The sequence below is a fragment of the Pristiophorus japonicus genome, chromosome 2 (assembly GCF_044704955.1).
Source record: "Pristiophorus japonicus isolate sPriJap1 chromosome 2, sPriJap1.hap1, whole genome shotgun sequence".
Classification (NCBI taxonomy): domain Eukaryota; kingdom Metazoa; phylum Chordata; class Chondrichthyes; family Pristiophoridae; genus Pristiophorus; species Pristiophorus japonicus.
Window position 1 is genome coordinate 102080190 of NC_091978.1, and position 22077 is coordinate 102102266.

At 47.8% G+C, this 22077-nt stretch overlaps 1 protein-coding gene across 3 annotated transcripts in view; it reads right to left on the bottom strand.

Moving 5' to 3' along the window:
- The window catches only part of fancg (FA complementation group G), a 78600-nt gene extending 56973 nt beyond the window's left edge, over positions 1-21627 (bottom strand). For all 3 annotated transcript variants that reach the window (XM_070862506.1, XM_070862503.1, XM_070862505.1), the window contains exons 1-4: positions 21515-21627; positions 5834-5918; positions 2156-2284; positions 775-965 (exon numbers count right to left, since the gene is read on the bottom strand). In XM_070862506.1, coding sequence (XP_070718607.1) covers positions 775-965; positions 2156-2284; positions 5834-5918; positions 21515-21589 — 480 coding nt within the window. In that variant the 5' untranslated portion in view covers positions 21590-21627. The remainder of the gene's footprint in view (positions 1-774; positions 966-2155; positions 2285-5833; positions 5919-21514) is intronic.
- Between the last annotated feature and the right edge of the window lie 450 nt (positions 21628-22077).

The window sequence follows — 22077 nt, forward strand, 5'->3', positions numbered from 1 at the left end:
ATTCAAAAGGGAGTTGTATGGGGCCCTTATGGCTAAAGGGATCAAGGGGTATGGAGAGAAAGCAGGAATCGGGTACTGAAGTTGCATGATCAGCCATGATCATATTGAATGGTGGTGCAGGCTCGAAGGGCCGAATGGCCTACTCCTGCACCTACTTTCTATGTTTCTATGTTTAATGCACCATTTACTTAACATAACACCATGAACTAACGTACCTTTCAGATGAAACGTTAAACCCAAGGACCCGTCTGCTCTCTCAGGTGGACATAAAAGATCCCATGGCGCTTTTTCGAAGAAAAGCAGGGGAGTTATCTCCAGCGTTCTGGCCAAAGTTGGCAGAATATAGCTAGACTGCATATGCCAACTCAACCGAGACAAGACAAGACAATCCTGACCAGGGCATAGGTTCTTCCCTTGCAACCTGCCTCTTTGGTGTCCGTGTTCTGGTTTTTAAAAGCATCTCTCAGAGATAAAAAAAAAGGTTTCCGACATCAAGTGCTTACTGTTTCTTAGAATAACCAAACATGGCTGATGAATTGTCCATTGTTTGGATCTGAGAGAAACAGCTTCCCAACTCGCATTATAATCAACATTTATCTGCCGATCGAGCTACAACTCAGCACGAGAAGCTAATTTCCCTCTGGCAAGCTTTTTGCTAAAAAAAAAACACAGGTTAACATAGCTCACGCCCAAGTACTTTCCATGATAAAATGGGCAAAGAACCCTGAACCATGATAATAAACAATGAATCTCCAGCTGCACTGCCGCACTTACTCTGTCTCTTAGTATGTGAAGTGTAGTATCAATCTTCTCCAGTTGATTATTAACCAGCCACAGCACACATTGCAAGTAGATCAGCTGATGAACTGACTGAAGAAAAGTTGGGTCATGGATGCTCTGAAATATCGTTCCCCATAATTTAATGACATCCAGTCCATCAAAATGTCTACCATAAGCTTCTAATCCTGTTTTTAAAAAAATACAGAGAATCAAGCAATTTTAACAGTCTTGAATTTATAACACAATAAGCAAGCTTTCCTATCAAAAAAACACGCCGGCCAAGCGGAATCCAAAAGAACAAAGTTTATTTACATTAAAAGGGAATAATTTGGCAGTGGCAGCAAGGGATGTATTCTAAAGAAACCACACTGAACTTTTATAAAACATTGCAAAGAACACATCTTCTGTGAGAAGAGGCGTTCTCCATCCATCTGGTCCAGATACAGCCTCACAGAGACCAGTCACATGAATCTAGATAAAGACAAAATAGCTAGGATGTGCTCCACAGGAGTGTAAAAAAAATGAGCAAGTCACCATGCTACCTTGTAAAGGCTGGCTCAAGAACATTATTAACATGTGTCAGCCTCGTCTCAGTGGTAGCACTCTCGCCTTGGTATCACTCTCGCCTTGGAGTCAGAAGGTTGTGGGTTCGAGCACCACTCCAGAGACTTGAGCACGTAACCTAGGCTGACACTTCAGTGCAGTACTGAGGGAGTACTGCACTATCAGAGGTTCTGTCTCAATTGAGACATTAAATGGAGCCACTTCTCCCCTCTCAGGTGGGCATCTTTTGAAGAGTACACCTGGACATTTATTTAATTATTGTTTGTGGGGCCTGCCATGTGCAAATTGGCTGCCACGTTTCCCTACAATGCAACCGTAACTACACTTCAAAAGTACATCATTGGCTTTAAAGCGCTTTGGGACGTCTTGAGGCTGTGAAAGGTGTTATATAAATGCACATCTCTCAATTTCTTTTCTGCCAGGAAATGGTACACAATTGTTTTCTGGAATAGATGGTTTTAAGTGCAAATTCTTGAAGCTGGAAAAGTCTTATGGCAATAAAGAATTTATTTAAATATTAAAATATCAGTGGGTACTGTATTAAGAAAATAGTTCAGTGTTTATTGAGGGAGAAGCGCCATTAGTCATATTTATTACAACTGCATGTGCCTGCAATGCAATTATATAATTTGTATTGGAATGCATCAGTTTGTGAATGCCCCTTTCACATTTGGCTGTAAGGTAATCTGAAAGAACAATTAAGTAACATCCTGGAGCTGGCTCTGTGTGCCTATTTTGGGGGTGGGGAAATACAAACAGAAGTTAAAGCAAACTTACAACTAGTCCACTGTACTTAAAGTTTATAACTTACCTCGGACAAGTCCCTGATACATCAATGCATTACCATTTTGATTGGTGTCAGACAAACTGATGTTTAAAACAACTACATTGTACAGAATTGTCAGTTCCAAGGGAATGCTGGGTACAGTTGGCGGCAAACCTGCACAAAAACCATAAAGAATTGGTCAGCACTCCATTGAAAGGAATGGTTACCCAGCTGATGAGCCATCAGGCACCAGAACATGTATCCATTGTATTGTCAATGAAGCAGGCAGCACAACACGCTGCCTTACTAAAGTACTGCGCCATTGGAATCTAATACATAAGTGAATCCACACGTGGAGTAAGCTCGGACTCCAAATAGTTCCTCAGACAAGATATCAAGAGGTCAGTCGTTTCATAAATAGAGGGAGAAACTACACTTGAGAAACTTGGGTGTAGGCCCAACCTACTCAATGTAACTTCATAAGTCAGCCCCCTCATCTCTGGAATCAACCGAGTGAACCTTTTCTGAACTGCCTCCAATGAAGTATATTCTTTCTTGAAGAGGAAGGACCTGTTTCCCTCAGTAGAGGGGTCAATAACCAGGGGGCATAGATTTAAAGTAGTTGGTAGGGGGATTAGAGGGGAGATGAGGAAACATTACTTCACCCAGAGGGTGGTGGGGGTCTGGAACTCACTGCCTGAAAGGGTGGTAGAGGATGAAACCCTCACCACATTTAAAAAGTACTTGAATGTGCATTTGAGGTGCCGTAACCTGCAGGGCTACGGACCAAGAGATGGAAAATGGGATTAGGCTGGCTAGCTCGTTGTCGGCCGGCGCGGACAAGATGGGCTGTGTCTTAATTTTTCTACGATTCTATGACATAAAGCTGTCGCTGACACCACAGGCAAGGAACATAGGAACAGGAGTAGGTCAGTTAGCCTCTCAAGCCTGCTCCTCCATTCAACTTCACTCTATCTTGGCCCTTCATAATTTTATACACCTCAAGTAAATCTCCCCTCAGCCTCCTCTGTTCCAAAGAAAACAAACCCAGCCTATCCAATCTTTCCTCATAGCTGAAGTTTTCCAGTCCTGGCAACATCCTCATAAATCTCCTCTGCACCCTTTCTAGTGCAATCGCATCCTTCCTGTAATGTAGTGACCAGAACTGGCCTAACTAATGTAGTGGCCTAACTAGTGTCGTACACAGTTCTAGCATAACTTCCCTGCTCTTGTATTCTATACCTCGGCTAATAAAGGAAAGCATTCCGCATGCCTTTTTAGCTACCTTATCGACCTGTCCTGCTATCTTTAAGGATCTGTGGACATGCACTCTAAGGTCCCTCTGTTCTCCACACCTCTCAGTATCCTCCCATTTATTGTGCATTCCCTTGCCTTGTTGCCCCTCCCCAAATGCAGGTGTCCTGAACCTTTGGCTACATTCTGGAGACCAGTTACTGGGTGTGGAGGGGATGAGAATAGATGGGTAGATACAGCAGGAGCGGCAAGGTCGGGGCGAAGGAGCGGCGAGAGACTGTGGAGGGACGTGATCAGGGCCAGGGGCCCAGGGGCAGCACGGGCCAGCTCACACTACGATATGTGCGTGCACTAGGTCCGTGCAGCAGAGCAGGTCTCCAGTCGTCTTGGGTAATCCTTGCCACTGGACCAAGACCTAGCTCTGCCAAGTCCGTGTGGTGGCTGGTGTGCAACGGCCACACATGTTAAAAAAAATCCAAGCACAGGCATCTTCCACCCTTCAGGATGTAGTTCGGGACCTTTGAAACACCTGTGAACTCATCCTTTTTGGCGTGGAAGCAAGTCATCCTCGATACAAGAGACTGCCTATGTTGATGATTCTTTCTTAAATAAGGAGACCAAAACTGCACGCAGTACTTTAAGTGTGGCCTCACCAATACCCTGCACAGTTGTAGCAGGACTTCTCTGCTTTTATACTCCATCCCCCTTGCAATAAAGGCCAACATTCCATTTGCCTTCCTGATTACTTGCTGTACCTGCATACTAAGGTCCTTCTGTACTGCAGCATTTTGTAATTTTTTTTCCATTTAAATAATTTGCTTTTTTATTTTTTCTGCCAAGTGGACAACCTCACATTTTCCCACATTATACTCTATCTGCCAAATTTTTGCCCACTCATTTAGCCCTTTCTATATCCCTTTGCAGATTTTATGTGTCCTCCTCACAACTTGCTTTCCACCTATCTTTGTATCATCAACAAACTTGGCTACATTACATTCAGTCCCTTCATCCAAGTCATTAATATTTGTAAATAGTTGAGGCCCCGGCACCGATCCCTGTGGCACCCCACTAGTTACTGTTTGCCAACCGGAAAAAGACCCATTTATTCCGACTCTCTGTTTTCTGTTAGTTAGCTAATCCTCTATCCATGCAAATATATTACCCCCAACCCCGTGAACTTTTATCTTGTGCAGTAACCTTTTACGTGGCACCTAATCGAATGCCTTCTGGAATTCCAAATGCACCACATCCACCGGTTCCCCCTTATCCACCCTGCTCGTTACATCCTCAAAGAACTACAGCAAATTTGTCAAAACATGATTTCTCTTTCATAAAACCATGCTGACTCTGCTTGACTGAATTATGCTTTTCCAAATGTCCTGATACTGCTTCCTTAATAATGGACTCCAGCATTTTCCCCAATGACAGATGTAAGGCTAACTGGTCTGTAGTTTCCAGCTTTCTGTCTGCCTCCTTTTTTAAAATAAGGGCATTACATTTGCAGTTTTCCAATCCGTTGGGACCTCCCCAGAATCCAGGGAATTTTGGTAGATTACAACCAAGGCATCCACTATCTCTGCAGCCACTTCTTTTAAGACCCTAGCCATCAGATCCAGGGGATTTGTCCAACTTTAGTCCCATTATTTTACCGAGTACTACTTCTTTAGTGATAGATAAGTTCCTCCTTCCCTATAGACCCTTGATTATCCATTATTGGGATGTTTACAGTGTCTTCGACTGTGAAGACCGATACAAAATATTTGTTCAAAGTCTCTGCCATTTCCCTGTTCCCCATTATTAATTCCCCAGTCTCATCCTCTAAGGGACCAACATTCACCTCAGCCACACTTTTCTTTTTATATATTTGTAGAAACTCTTACTATATGTTTTTATATTTCTAGCTAGTTCACTTTCATAATCTATCTTCCCCCTCTATTATTTTTTTTAGTCGATCTTGGCTGGTTTTTAGAAGTTTCCCAATCCTCCGGAGTCCCACTAATCTTGGCCACTTTGTATGCCCTTGATTTCAATTTGATACCATCCTTTATTTCCTTAGTTAGCCACGGATGGTTATCCCTTCTTTGTCTTTCCTTCTCATTGGGATATATTTTTGTTGAGAGTTGTGAAATATCTCTGTAAATATCCACCACTGCTCACTAACCGTCCCACACTTGAATCTATTTTCCCAGTCCACTTTAGCCAACTCTGCCCTCATACCTTTGTAGTCTCCTTTATTTAAGCTTTAGGACACTGGTTTGAGATCCAACTTTCTCACCCTCCAACTGGATTTGAAACTCAACCATGCTATGATCACTCTTTCCTGGAGGATCCTTTACTCGTTTATTAATCCTGTCTCATTACACAGTACCAGATCTGAGATCATTTAAAACGGCTGGATACATATATCATCAATGGTAATATAATTAAGCAAGCCATAATGAGCGGTAGCATCAGTAAACACAGTAATACCTTGGATTTTCTCTAGTAGTTTGCTGAATGAAACGTGGCTCTGGTGTAAGATATCTCTCCGCTTTGCAGTAAAAGTAGAAATATGCTGGAAAGAAAAATGATAGTGTACATCATAAACCCTGTGCAGAGATGTAATGGTAATGGCTTCAGTCTGAAAAAGATGCAGGAATGCATTCCCATGGGGGGGTGCTCGCGATCATTTGCCATAACCTTTAAGACAAAATGTTTTAACTGAAAATTTTCTACAGCTTCTTAAACAGCCCTTGGCACGATACTGCATTAGTGCGTTGCATCCATTCTGTTGTTGCTTTTGTCATTCTTCTTTACATCAGTGTCTACAATTTATTTATAGGACTGACAGCCAACTGTCAAAATGCTCAAGTCCGAAGGCAAATCACACATTTGCTCAGTACTGATCATTTTAATGCACAATTTCCCGTTACTACCGAGTTGCTACTTTGTCAGCCAAGAGTGGTGTATTGTTAAAATATTACATAGGATATACGGCACAGAAACAGGCATTCGACCCAATCAATCCATGCTGCCGTTAATGCAATGCTCCACTCGAGCCTGCTCCAGTCTTTCCTCATCTAAATCTATCAGCATAACCTATTATTCCCTTCTCCTTGTATGCTTATCGAGCTTTCCCTTAAATGCATCGATACTATTCGCTTCAACCACTGGTAGCTCCTCCCAGTCACAATGCGAACTCCATCCACAAAGGGGTATAATCGACATGATCTTTGCGGCGCAACAACAACAAGAGAAAAGCAGGAAGCAGCATCAACGCTTGTACATGGCCTTCTTTGACCTCACAAAGGCTTTTGACACTGTCAACCGTGAGGGACTATGGAGAGTCCTCCTCCATTTCGGCTGCCCCCAAAAGTTTGTCACCATCCTCCACCTGCTCCACGACAACATGCAAGCCGTGATCCTGACCAACGGATCCACCACAGACCCAATCCATGTCCAGACCGGGTGTGAAGCAGGGCTGTGACATCGCACCAACACTCTTCTCGATCTTCCTCACTGCAATCCCCCATCTCACTCAACAAAATTCACGGCACGCCCTTGGGACAACGTGGACCATTTTCCATGTCGGCGGCGGTGGTGGCGGTCATCATCATCATAGGCAGTCCCTCGGAATCGAGGAAGACTTGCTTCCATTCCTGAAGTGAGTTCTTTGCTGGCTGAACAGTCCAATACGAGAGCTACAGACTGTCACAGGTGGGACAGATAGTTGTTGAGGGAAGGGGAGGGTGGGACTGGTTTGCCGCACTTTCTTTCTGCTGTCTGCGCTTGATTTCTGCATGCTCTCGGTGTTGAGACTCGAGGTGCTCAGTACTCTCTCGGATGCACTTCCTCCACTTAGGGCAGTCTTGGGCCAGGGACTCCCAGGTGTCAGTGGGGATGTTGCACTTTATCAGGGAGGCTTTGAGGGTGTTCTTGTAGCATTTCTGCTGCCCACCTTTGGCTCGTTTGCCATGAAGGAGTTCCGAGTAGAGCGCTTGCTTTCGGAGTCTCGTGTCTGGCATGCGGACTATGTGGCCTGCTCAGCGGAGCTGATCGAGTGTGGTCAGTGCTTCAATGCTGGGGATGTTAGCCTGGATGAGGACGCGGATGTTCGTACGCCTGTCCTCCCAGGGGATTTGTAGGATCTTGCAGCAACATCGTTAATGATATTTCTCCAGCAACTTGAGGTATCTATTGTACATGATCCATGTCTGAGCCATACAGGAGGGAAGGTATCACTACAGCCCTGTAGACCACGAGCTTGGTGGCAGTTTTGAGGGCCTGGTCTTCAAACACTCTTTTCCTCAGGCGGCCGAATGCTGCGCTGGCGCATTGGAGGCGATGTTGGATCTCGTCGTTGACGCCTGCTCTTGTTGATAGAAGGCTTCCGAGAAGTGGTTCATGGTGTCCAGGGCCACGCCGGGGATCTTGATGACTGGGGGACAGTGCTGTGCGGTGAGGACAGGCTGGTGGAGAACCTTTGTCTTACGGATTTTTTCAATAAGGCCCATGCTTTCGTGCGCCTCAGTTCAGCCTCTATGTGCGCAGACGCAGGCATTGTCCACGCACTGTAGCTCGACGACAGAGGTTGGGGTGGTCTTGGATCTGGCCTGGAGACGGCGAAGGTTGAACAGGTTCCTACTTGTTCTGTAGTTTAGTTCCACTCCAGCGGGGAGCTTGTTGACTGAGGTGGAGCAAGATTGAGAAGAGGGTTGGGGCGATGACGCAACTCTGTTTGACCCCGGTCCGGACATGGATTGGGTCTGTGATGGATCCGTTGGTAAGGATCACGGCTGGCATGTCGTCGTGGAACAGGCGGAGAATGGTGACGAACTTTTGGGGGCATCCGAAACGGAGGAAAACGTTCCATAGACCCTCGCAGTTGAGTGTCAAAGGCCTTTGTAAGGTCGAAAAAGGCCATGTATAAGGGCTGGCGCTGTTCCCTGCATTTTTCCTGTAGCTGTCTCGCTGCAAAAAATCATGTCTGTTGTGCCCCGTAGGGGATGAAATCCACAGTGTGATTCTGGGAGGAGCTCCTCAGCCACGGGAAGAAGACGGTTGAGGAGGACTCTAGCGACAACTTTCCCAGTGGCTGATAGCAGGGAGATTCCTCTGTAGTTGCCGCAGTCGGACTTGTCCCCTTTTTTAAAGATGGTCACGATCACTGCATCTCTGAAATCCCCCGGCATGCTCTCCTCCCTCCTGATGAGAGAGATGGGACCATGTATTCGCGCCAGCAGTGCCTCTCCGCCATACTTCAATGCCTCAGCAGAGATTCCATCCATACCCTTAGGCCTTGTTGTTTTTAAGCTGTCTTATGGCTTTTTCTACCTATTGCAGCGTTGGGGTCTCACTGAGGTGGTGGCGGGTAGCATACTGCGGAATGGAGTCGAGAACACTCGAGTCAAAGGCAGAGTCTCGGTTGAGGAGATCTTCGAAGTGTTCCTTCCAGTGGGCCCTGACTGCCTCGGTGTCCTTGATGAGTATTTCCCTGTTCTTGGCAGCAGTGGGATGGGGCCTTGGGTGTTTGGACTGTAAGTAGCCTTGACTGCAATGAAGAATCCTCGCACATCATGATTGTCAGCCAACTGCTGTATCTCCTGTGCTTTCTCCATCCACCACCTGTTCTTTAGGTCCCGGGTTTTTTGTTGGACCTCAGCCGTGAGCCGTCTGTAATGCTGCTTTGCTGCTCCAGTGTTGGGTTATTGTTTAAGGCTCAGAAATGCCCTGCATTTCAATCTATTAGCTCTTGGATCTCCTAATCATTCTCATCAAACCAGTCCTGGTGTTTCCTGGTTGAATAACCGAGTGTCTCTTTGCAGGCACTGCTTATGGAGGCCTGGAGGGCAGACCAAGTGGTGTGGCCATTCTGCGTCTCGGGGTCATCAAGGGTCGTCAGGTTAGCTGTGAGGCGCTGGCTATATAGGGTTCTCAAGTGTTCCAGCATTGACTTTTTTGCTTCTGCTGCTCCCTCCACTTTGGGGCTATGTTGATGTCGATGATGGATCGGATTAGGCGGTGGTCCGTCCAGCAGTCGTCAGCTCTTGTCATGGCGCCGGTGATGCACACATCCTTGCGGTCACTAGCTCGGATGACGGCATAGTCGAGCAGATGCCAGTGCTTGGAGCGAGGGTGTTGCCACGATGCCCTGTATTTGTCCCTCTAGCGGAACAAGGTGTTGGTGATGACAAGTTCATGCTCTAGACACTTTGTCAGGAGTAGGGTACCGCTGGAGTTGGCCTTCCCCACCCCTTCTCTGCTAATCACAGCTCCCCAGAGGTCTGTGTCCTTGCCGACTCTGGTGTTGAAGTCACTGAGGAGGATCAGTTTGTCGCCCGCGGGGACGCAGGACAGGAATTTTTTGAGGTTGGTGTAAAAACCCTCTTTGGCCTCATCAGTTGCATCGAGTGTTGGGGCGTAGGCACTGATGACTGTGGCGCACTGGTTCCGGGATAAGGTGAGTTGAAGAGTCATGAGGCGCTCGTTAGTCCCGCAGGGTGAGTCTTTGAGGCGGTTGACCAGCTCATTTTTGATGGCGAAGCCGACTCTGTGGAGGCGGCATTCTTCTTCTGGAAAGGGAAACCAGAGGAAGGTATAACCTCCACCTTGTTCCTTGAGCTGGCCTTCCCCTACTCGCAGGATCTCACTTAGGGCGACGATGTCGATATCAAAGCGTCCAAGTTCCCGGGCAACTATGGCGGTGCGGCGTTCCGGCCTGTCGCTGTTGGGGTTGTCCATGAGGGTCCTGACGTTCCAGGTCCCGAACTTCATGTTAACGGAGCGGAAGATGCCTGTGCACGAGTTCTTTTAACGTGGGGTGGTCGTTGCACACCGGCTACCACATGGGCTTGATCCACTGGCAAGGGGGGTCCAAAACGACAGGAGACCAGGCACAGCTATATGGCTTAGTTGCCTACAGCAAGATGTTGGCCGCAGGCTCGGCGCTGGGTAGCGCCCCTGGTGGTAGGTGATCCGAGGCCTGGTTGGGGGCAAGCATTGAGAGGGCAGGGGGGGTCACAGCCATGGAACTCACCACGTGTTGGAGGTGAAGAGGAGGCCAGGTCGCCGGTGGGGAAGGAGAGCTCCGGTCGTTGCTGAAGGAGGAGAGGAGAGGAGGACCCAGTCGTCATTGAGGAGGAGGTCATTGTCAGACCTGTGTGATGGAGCAGCCGCCCCCACTACCAAAACAAACGCTGGCATACAGCACCCAGAGAAGCCGCCGTATATTCCTACATAGCCCTGATTGTGATGGCTATCCACAGCTGTCCCACCAAGCGGTTGACTCTCAGCGAGATCTACCAGTTCCTCCAGAGCGACATCCCCTTTTTCCGAAGCTCCTACCAAGGCTGGAAGACATTTGGCCAGCAACGTTGACGGGATGGGTTTACCGGGACATTCTGTCTCTCACCTCTCGGTCAATAATAGTCACGATGTGAGAAGCTGTACAGGATCTGCAGTCGGAGACTAGCCTAACCACGCCGATAGCTCACTGCCCGCGTCTCCCTTGCTGACCGGTGGGGAGGTGATGGAGCTGCACTCCATATACACTACCTCAGCTTCAGCGTGGGCTCCTTCGGCCTCCGCACTGAACAACGGGACTCCTTACATCAAACAGCAGCCCCTCTCGCTGTGCAACCCGTCGGCGAATCTCACTGCCAACCTGCAAACACACTCTCTAGATCAGTCCTATTTACATCAAAATAGCCACAACGCGACCGATATACAAGGTACAGAGCCCATGGTACGACAGTTACAGATTAGCAAAAATAGCTTTTGTAGGAAGCAATTCTAAAACTTTGCTGACAGTGGGATTTTTTAAGTCTGGGGTCTGGAGTCGGCATGACCTCCCGTGGTCCGGCACAGGCCAGGTCCAGAGGGTGTCAGATTAGAGATGTTCAACCTGCACCTCACATTTATCTGTGTTGAACTTTATTTGCCAATTGCATGCCAATTCTGCAAGTTATTAATGTCCTCCTGTAATTTGTTGCAGTCCTCCTCAGTATTGACTACTCCCCCACCAATTTGGAGTCATCCGCAAATTTAGAAATTGTGTTTTTAATTCCAAAGTCTAAATCGTAAATATAAATTGTGAACAGTGGTCCCAGCATTATGTCATAGACTGGTCACAAGCGATTTCATCCTTGATTTCCCAGTGGCCCAGATTTTGCGCCAGCCGTTCATTACACTTGCCCACACACTTTCTGTGGGCTCTTGCATATCTCCAATTTTAATGGCTTCACCATTGGTGGCCGTGCTTTCTGCTCCCGAGGCCCTAAGCTTTGTAGTTCCCGAGGCCCTAAGCTTTGTAATTCCCTCCCTAAACCTCTCCACCACTCCCTCCTCAAAATCAACCTCTTCGACCAAACTTTCGCTCACCTGTCCTAAAATCTCATATGGCTCAGTATTGAACCCTGTTTGATAACGCTGCAGTGAAGCACCTTGGGACACTTTACTACGTTAAAGGTGCTATATAAATGTACGTTGTTGTTGTTCTGGCGAGTTTATTGGGTATCTATCACGTAAGTACTGCAACCTCACATCCTTCCTTGCTTCTGGAGGAGCAACTTCCGGATTTCTGCACATCACTGCGTATGTGTAGTCGCCAGAAGTTGCTGTCTGATTTAATTAACCCTCAATTTTCAACCCTCAAAATCCAGGCCAGTGAATTTCTGAACTGTATCACAGGGAAGTGGAGCAAAGAAAAGGGCAGCAGTGCAAAGTCAAAACACCAGTTAAGATAAATGGTTTACTGTGAAGCAACCTAATATTTCAGAAAAGATTTCACAACTTTAAAATATTCTAATACAGTTCTGGTGCTGCCCTTTTTATGTTTTAGACATAGAAACATCGAAAATAGGTGCAGGAGCAGGCCATTCAGCCCTTCTAGCCTGCACCGCCATTCAATGAGTTCATGGCTGAACATGAAACTTCAGTACCCGCTTTCTGCTTTCTCGCCATAACCCTTGATCCCCCGAGTAGTAAGGACTTCATCTAACTCCCTTTTGAATATATTTAGTGAATTGGCCTCAACTACTTTCTGTGGTAGAGAATTGAGTGATTGAGTGCAGACTTGGAAAAAATAATTAAACGGTTACACATTTATGATTTTCCGCATACTACACCTACAAGAACTGTGTATTGTAAGGACTACGGGCTGGATTTTCAGTTCATTTGCGCCCCATTTAGCACCTCGGCAGGACGCAAAAATATTTTGGAGACGTCAAAACGACACGCACAAGATTTTGCGCCCAGGCAGAACTTTCGCCAATGGTTTTACGGCAGCGCTAAAACTTACCGCCCCGTTGCTGTCTTGACTGTTTGGATGAGGTAAATTGTCGTGCATCACTGCGCTAATGCCCCGGGCGGAACTTTCGAGCATTTTGCCTGATACAGCAACCACCCGAGAACCCTCCCAGAAAAATCAGGCGCTAACGACGCCACGTTGCAAGTGAAGGAGGAAGTGGCAGTTAAGTGAATAAGACGGTTGGGAGAAGAACGCTGCGTTATTGCATACTTTTGATAGAAATTTTTTGAGAGTTTCTAGTTTGTTTTAAGAGGGAACATCACTCATACCTCCAGCTCTCTGAGACAGTGCGTTAGAAGGCTGTGCTTCCGACAGAGATATGCCAGCTCATACATGCAGACCTACAACCTACCAGCAGCAACAGGACCACACTGCCCGTCGAGGTGAAGGTGACTGTGGCGCTTGCCTTCTATGCCTCCGGCTCCTTCCAGGCATCAGCGGGGGTCATATGCTCCATCTCGCGGCACGCTACACATTGCTGCATTCACCAGGTTACTAATGCACTGTACGCATGCAGGATGGACTTCATAAACTCCCCAATGACCAGGGAGACCCAAAATTAGAGAGCTATAGCTGTTGGGACAATTTGCTGGCTTCCCCAAGGTTCAGAATGCCGCTGACTGTACGCACATCACCCTGCGAGCACCTTTAGAGAATCCAGAAGTTTTCCGAAACCGAAATGGATTCCACTTCCTGAACATACAAATCGTCTGCGACCATGCTCAGCGCATCATGGCAGTCAATGCCCGATATCCAGGGAGCATGCATGAGAGCAGTGTCTCACGCATGTTCCAGCGTCAAGCACAAGGCCAGAGCTGGATGCTTGGGGACAAAGGTTACGGCCTCACCACCTAGCCCATAACACCCCCTCAGGCAGAAGCCGAGCATCGCTATAATGACAGCGATATAGCCACATGCAACATCATCAAACAGACAATTGGAGTGCTCAAGCAGCGCTTCTGATGCCTGGACCATTCTGGAGGCTGCCTACAATACTCCCCTCAGCAAGTCTCTGAGTTCATTGTGGTGTGCTGCATGCCACACAACTTAGTCATCATGAGGGGACAGGAATTGCCAATGGGGATTGCAGGACCACCTCAGGAGAGAGGGGAGGAGGAGGAGAAAGTCGAGCCTGGCGAGGAACCCATGCCACCACCACTACAGCCACAGGGGAGGCACCTTGGAGATTTCGCCATTGCAAAAGCCTTACGCGGCAGCTCATAATTGAACGCTTTGCTTGAAGAGTGAACGGCAGGTTTGGGCGTTGCCTGGCCACTCTATTCCACCATGTTGACTATTCCCCCTTATTCTGCAAATGAGACACTACACAGGAATGGTTCAGGTGAAGAAAACATTTATTGAACATTGTAACCTTTTTAACCTTCATTGTGATACTTAAATAAAATAATGAGCTGCATCCAGCAGTGGGATACTTCAAGAACATAAGAACATAATCTAGCAGTGTAATACTGCAACATAAATAAGTTGCATCCAGCATCAAGAACATAATCCAGCAGTGAGATACTTAAATAAAATCCTGCCCCACTATTTGTTGCCAGCGTCTTTAGCCCACCTTCCCTTCATTCCCCCTCCCTTGCCTGCTGCTCCTCATCCTCTTCAGAACCATTACTTCTCCGTGTGGCAGTGGGGAATGCAGAAAAGAGAGAGGCAGGCATCACCTGCCCAAGCTGAAGCAGAGCTCGTGCCTGTGATGTGCCATATTCTGCTAGGATTCTCGCCACACTCTCCGGGACTCCAGCCTCATGTGGGCATTGATGGCCTCGCAGGTATCACGGCTTGGCACTGACAATCTGCAACCCTACCTTCGTAATGCTCGCTTTCAGACCGTCAATGTTCATGGGAATCCTTCCCAAAATATCAAGGAGCTGACGGCCGATTAGGATGCTCTCCCTGGACATTCCCACCATGTCCAGTTCCACATCTGCCTGTCTGTCAGCAGACCAACTTTGCCAACTCACCCTCTGGAGAGATGGCCTGGGGAATTCCACCCCAGCACTGTGCTGCTGCATGCCACTGGTCCCAGGAGCCTCGCAATCCTCGAACCCTGAGAAGATAACGTCTTCCCCAGAGGAGCTGAGTGCCGATGGTGGAGCAAAGGTCGTAAGATGCTACGCTGGAGTCAATTCATCTGTATCCTCCTCCAGACAATGGCCTGACATGGAGGGGTCTCTTGAGGAATGCTGCGCCTGTGGCTGGTTAGCTGGAAGTAGAAAGCAACAGACGAGTGGTTAGCAGTAGGGGAGGTGGAAGGGTGACATGAGGAAGGTCACATAGCACATGTTCATTTGGAGGACCGCCGCTACTCCATTGTATCTAGTCCAGAGGCACTGCAGGACTTACCCTCAGTATCTGAGGGGGGGGGTTCAGCGCCCGCAATGGCAGCTGCAAGACTTGCAACGCCGATGAGGTCTGCTACTCTCTCCTCGATGTCGGTGAGTGGCAGGGTCTGAGGCGGACCGCCGCCTGTCCACACCTGCTCACGACGATCATGAGATTTCTTTGCCTGCAAAGATGAAAATCAGAATGGTTACAAGAGTCCATCTGCTCTTGTGGCACAGATTGCCACCAAAGCACTTATACCATACTGTCTGAATGTAATGCAGTCCTCTGGTTAATGGTCTTGGAAGTTGCATGTGGTTCATCAGGAAGACATCAAAGTGGTGAGCCATCTTCTGAGATATCAGAAAGCAAATTTAATGATGTGCAAAGATCATTCATAGCAAATAGGGTGCTGAACTAAGCCAACCCCGGTGAGATCGTTACATTTCTTTCAGCACTGTGTGCCAGTCCTAACCAGAGTCCGAGGCAGAGACCTCCTTTGCTATGTCTCTCCAAAGACGTTTGAAGTTGACAGGCGGTGGTCTGGAACCACCCCAAAGACGCAACTCCTGCCATCTCCATTCCACAGCCACCACTAAAGCTTCATTTGCCTTGCGGTTGAAGCGCCTGGCACGCTGTCTGCAATCGTCCTCCTTCATCATCGAATTCAAAATCAGCAATGTCTGATTCTGCCCCGGTTGTACTACGCATGTGCGTGCAGGATGTGGCCGCGCCCTGCATTAGCGTATGCGACAGGAACGGAAACGGAAACCAGAAGGAAGCACAGGAGAAAAAAAAAAAGCATCCGCAAAACGGCAGATTGCGTCAATGCCGGAACTTTCGGCTCCAGTGCAGAGTCTGTGGTGCAATGCCGGAGTTAACGCTAGCGCTCCTCGTGAACTTTCATTCACCAAAAGTTCCTCACTCTGGCGCCAACGTTATCCCGGCGCTAAATTTTTCACTCTGCTGCGAATTGCACCCGGAAAGGCTCAAAGTCGCAAAAAAAAAAAATCCTGCCCAAAGCATCGACAGCTCAGCGGACTCTGGAGTAATAATTGTTTTCAGCCCCTCGACAGATCAATTTTGTCTCAAATTTTTTTTAAAAAGACAACATACAAACAGGACTGGTTGAAGCAGCTGAAGCTGGTTGGGCTTAGGACACTGCCTGAAGAACTCCTGCACGATGGCCTGGGGCTGGGTGATTGACCCCCTAACAACCATAACCATCTTCCTTTGTGCTATGTATGCCTTGTCTTTTGCAACTGCATGCTGGGCTTCACTATCATTGAGGATGGGGATATTCATGGAGCCTCCTCTTCCCTTGGTTGTTTAATTGTCCACCATTCACGGCTGGGGGTGGCAGGACTGCAGAGCTTTGATCTTATTTGTTGATTGTGGGATCGCTGAGCTCGGTCTATAGCATACTGCTTCCACTGTATAGCATTTTATGTCGCCCTGTGTTGCAGGTTTCCCAGGTTGGTATCTCACTTTTAGGTATGCCTGGTGCTGCTCCTGGCATACTGTTCTGCACTCCTCATTGAACCAGGGTTGGTTCCCTAGCTTGATGGTAATGGCAGAGTGAGGGATATGCTGGACCATGAGGTCACAGATTGTGGTGGACTACAATTCTGCTGCTGCTGATTTAGTGCCTCATGGATGCCCCGTTTTGAGCTGGTAGATCTGTTGGGATAAACGGGTCCTTTTCAGAATGGCAGGCAGTGACTAGTGGAGTGCCGCAGGGCTCAGTGCTGGGACCCCAGCTATTTACAATATACATTAACAATTTAGATGAAGAAATTGAGTGTAATATCTCCAAGTTTGCAGACGACACTAAACTAGGTGGCAGTGTGAGCTGTGAGGAGGATGTTAAGAGGCTGCAGGGTGACTTGGACAGGTTAGGTGAATGGGCAAATGCATGGCAGATGCAGTATAATGTGGATAAATGTGAGGTTATCCATTTTGGGGGCAAAAACACGAAGGCAGATTATTATCTGAATGGCGGCAGATTAGGAAAAGGGGAGATGCAACGAGACCTGTGTGTCATGGTTCATCAGTCATTGAAAGTTGGCATGCAGGTACAGCAGACGGTGAAGGCGGCAAATGGTATGTTGGCCTTCATAGCTAGGGGATTTGAGTATAGGAGCAGGGAAGCCTTACTGCAGTTGTACAGGGCCTTAGTGACGCCTCACGTGGAATATTGTGTTCAGTTTTGGTCTCCTAATCTGAGGAAGGACGTTCTTGCTATTGAGGGAGTGCAGCAAAGGTTCACCAGACTGATTCCAGGGATGGCTGGACTGTCATATGAGGAGAGACTGGATCAACTGGGCCTTTATTCACTGGTATTTAGAAGGATGAGAGGGGATCTCATAGAAACGTATAAGATTCTGACGAGACTAGACAAGTCAGATGTGGGAAGAATGTTCCTGATGTTGGGGAAGTCCAAAACCAGGGGACACAGTCATAGGATAAGGGGTAGGCCATTTAGGACTGAGATGAGGAGAAATTTCTTCACTCGGAGTTGTTAACCTGTGGAATTCCCAACCTGTGGAATTCCCTGCCACAGAGAGTTGTTGATGCCAGTTCATTGGATATATTCAAGAGGGAGTTAGATATGGCCCTTACGGCTAAGGGGATTAAGGGGTATGGAGAGAAAGCAGGAAAGGGGTACTGAGGGAATGATCAGCCATGATCTTATTGAATGGCGGTGCAGGCTCGAAGGGCCAAATGGCCTACTCCTGCACCTATATTCTATGTTTCTATGTTCTGAATCTATCCCATTTAGCACAGTGGTAGTGCCACACAACACGATGGAGGAGATCTTCAGTGTGAAGATAGGACTTCGACTCCACAATGACTGAGCGTTGATCACTGCTGTCATGCACAGATGCATCTGTGACAGGTAGATTGGTGAGGACGACGTCAAGTGGTTTTTCCCTCATGTTGGTTCTCTCACCACCTGCTGGTGGGACAGGATATGCCCAGGAATGGTGGAGGAGTCAGGGACATTGCCTGCAAGGTATGATTCTGTATGACCATGTCAGGCTGTTGCTTGACTAGTCTATGGGACAGCTCTCCCAATTTTGGCACAAGTCCCCAGATGTTAGTGAGGAGGACTTTGCAGGATTGACTGAGTTGGGCGTGCCATTCGGGCATGTCGTGTCCGAAGACAGTGCCGACATCAATGCTGGGTAGTCCGTCCAGTTTTTAAGCTTATTATTTCACGTAGCGGTTTGTTACAACCGAGTGGCTTGCAAGGCCATTTCAGAGGGCAGTTAAGAGTCAACCATATTGCTGTAGATCTGGAGTCACGTATAGGCCTGACCAGATAAGGACAGCAGATTTCCTTCCCTAAAGGATTTCAGTGAATTCCACAGCTGCCGTGGTGGGATTTGAACTCGCGTCTCCAGATTATTAGTTCAAGCCTCTGGATTACTTGTCCCGTAATTTAACCACTATGCTACCGTTCACCTTGCTCACATAACTAATTTGCCCAGGAGTTGCTCCGTTTTTTTTGGAGCAACTTGATTTTTCTGGAGTATCTTAAATATCCCCATTCTGCACATTTAATTTGCGCCAGTGTAAGTGAGTTAGTTAGGATTTTTTTGAGTTTTGTTTTTTTTTCCCCCCAAAAGGGGACGTTACCAGCCACCTACGCTCCAAACTAACTTAGGCAGTGTATGTGGCCACTTGTGGCCGCACAGAAAACTCGCGGAGAGTTAAGAAATCAGCGCAGGTAGGTACTTAATGACTTGACTAAAAAATGTGAATAGGATCAAACAGCTGTAAGGACTGACAAACTTCGCAAAGTTAATTTACTATACAACAGAAGCATCCGTGGAAGCTTAAACTACAAAAATAAAAGTAAAGAGACAAAACATATTTACATAATTTTTTCAAATATCCAAGTAAAAAATAGAAGTATCTCCTGCTCGTAGGAAAGTATTTTCATGAACAGGGTTAAGGAAACTCTTGAGTAAGCTCATTAAAATTACTGGCTTCACAGTTGTCCCTCTCCCCATCAAAATTCTCCTCCTCCCCCCCCCCATCAAATCTCCCCTTCCCCCCGCCCTCGCCCTCGCCATCAAAACTCTCCTCTCCCCCACTCCCTCATCAAAATTTTCCTCCCTCCCCCCATCAAAACTCCCCTCCCCCCCCATCAAAACTCCCCGCCCCCCCCCATCAAAACTCCCCTCCCCCCCCCCATCAAAACTCCCCTCCCCCCCCCCATCAAAACTCCCCTCCCCCCCCCCCATCAAAACTCCCCTCCCTCCCCCCATCAAAACTCCCCTCCCCCCCCCATCAAAGCTCCCCTCCCCCCCCCATCAAAACTCCCCTCCCCCCCCCATCAAAACTCCCCTCCCCCCCCCATCAAAACTCCCCTCCCCTCCCCCCCATCAAAACTCCCCTCCCCCCCCCCATCAAAACTCCCCTCCCCTCCCCCCCCATCAAAACTCTCCTTTCCCCCCTGCTCTGCCCCCATCAAAACTCTCCTCCTCCCAATCAAAACTCTCCTCCTCTCTCTCTTCCCGAGCCACCCCACCTGCCTTGCTATCAAAACTCTCCTCACTAAACAAAGCACAACCATCAATAATAAATAAAACTTAAGTCCTACCTTAGCCCAGGAAGTCAGCAGCCTGGCCAGCCGGTGCGGGAGGCCACTCGGCCTGGGATAGGGGCGGGACATCAGGTCCCATGCTGCAGAGGAGCTACTGCACATGCGTGAAACCTCCAGTGTGCATGTGTTGAGCTGCCGGCATTCTTAAGTGCAGGGCGCTAGCTCCGCCCCCCAATTGAATTGCCACGCCGCGCCAAGCCCCAGGAGAGTCAGAGGGGCCTAAATCCGGGGACAGCTTTTTGGCGCAGTTTGGATTGTAGGAAGTCAGTGCATCTCATGCAAGTGCGACGAAAAAACAGATGGGCCAAATTTGGGCCCCAAGAGTGGCCAGGTCAAAGTCACAAAGGATATTCTCTATAACTGGGACTACAGCACGTCTTCACATTTGCTCTCTTCAGTGTTTGATATAGTTGATCCATATTATACTTTAGCTCCACCATCACCAATACCCTTATCTACACTTTTGTGATCTCTAATTTCTCCAAACTTCATCCTCCACCTTCCATAAAGTGTAACTTATCCATGGCCTTACCCCACTCTCTGAAACCTGTAGCTTTAAATTGCCTCACACATTTTGATCTTCAAACTCTAGCCTTTTGTGCATTCCTTCTCGTTTTGCTTCACCATTGAAGGCAGAACCTTCAACTATCTCTGCCCTAACCACTGAAAAACCCTTCCTCAAATCCTCTAGCACTCTCTCAACCTCTTAAAAAAAACTCTCAGTCATACTTTTGACTGAGCTTTCAGCCGCCTATCCTAACTCTCCCAGTGTCATAAAGTACTCAGAGATCTTTCTCTACATGAAAAGCAGTAGAGAAATCTATGTTGCTGCTGCAGCATTGTTTATTGACAAATAGAAAATTGTCTTTCTGTAAGTTTCTCTGGTCACCTCCCACTCTAATTCTCTCTGTTGGTCTCTCTCGGGCGTTTGACTTTTTTCCTCTGTATAATAGCTCTGACACACTTAAGCTTGTCTCTGTATCTTCGCCAGACAGTTTTTCCCACTTTGTGCATGAATCTATACACATCTTCTTCTTGATGTGCCTTCCCATTTGATATGTCCTTACTATACAGTATAAATGCACACGAGGCCCATACTTGAGAGAAGGTCACTCTGTGACCAGTTACCGTTATTACCAAGACCTCAAGTGATGAAGGTGGGTGGAGCTTCCCCTTTTATACTTGAAAGTCCAGGTTAGGAGTGTCTCCCACAAGTTCGCCCCTTGTGGTCAATGTTCTCAAGGTGTACAACTTAGGCCAGCTAATACATGGGTTACAATGATAGTTGAATACATGACACCATTCACATTGTTTTTGTGCTTCAAAAATACCTTCGCTCTGTATGTGTCTTGCTCTCTTTTCCCTCTCGCCTCCCACAACGACCTGCAGCCAGACTCAGGACACTGATCCACCAAAAGCCACTGAATGCTTTGTCTCCTTGTATACAAAGTGAGCGGGGGCAGAAAGTTGGTATTGATGAGGAAAAGGAGTGGGGTGAGGAAAATGCTCAGGCTGGGAGGGAGAATAGTCTGCTAGTCAGGCCCTGAAGCTGGAAAGGAGTCGGAATCTCGGACAGAGACCGATGAAATGGCTCAAATGGGCAAAAAGAGAGTCAGAATTATTCTTGTGAGTTGGAGAGAAGCCTGAACGAATGACAACTGCATGTCCGTGCCCATCTGCACCGGGAGCACGTCTCAAGTAACATCTCGGAAGGTTTCACTCATTTCACTTTTAAATGAAAGAATTTTAACATAATTAAGAGAAGACTACACCGTAGCATGTGAGAAATGCATTTTATAGAACAAGTTTCTTGGAAGCTGCGGGTCTGCAACCTATTCGTTAAACCATATAAAGCGCGAATCCTGCTTCCCTGCCTCTCGCTGTTCGGTAACTCCAAAATATCCCTTACCTTCAGCTGTGCCACTAACTTGCGGTTTTCTTCTGTCCACGTCTGCAAGCAGCCTTCCCTCCCGGCGCTGTCCATCACTCCCGGTTTACCCAGGTTAAACCCCACAGTAACAAACTCACACAGCGCGGGCTGGTGAAGAGGAAGTCCCTCCCAGCCCAGAGCCTGGTCACAGGCGCTGTCACAATCTAACCTTCCTATTGGATAAACACACAGAGCGCTCACTAATTGGCTCAAGGATACACCAATCAAAAAGACACGCAGAACTTTTACCTTTGATGTAGAGCGCGGGTCAGAGGAATATTCGAACAAAAAGACTTGCATTTATATAGCGCCTTTCACGACCACCAGACGTCCCAAAGCACTTTACAGCCAATGCTGCTCCTTCTGCTCCCCGGCCTGCTCCGATAGTGCCTGCAGGCCAGATGCTGCTCAATCACCGGGCCCTGATTGTAGAGGGACATGATCGGAGCCCAGGAGAGGCGAGGGCCCAGGGGCCGCACGAGCCAGCCCACACTGCAATATGTGTGCACAATAGGTCTGTGCAGCAGAGCTAGTCTCCAGTC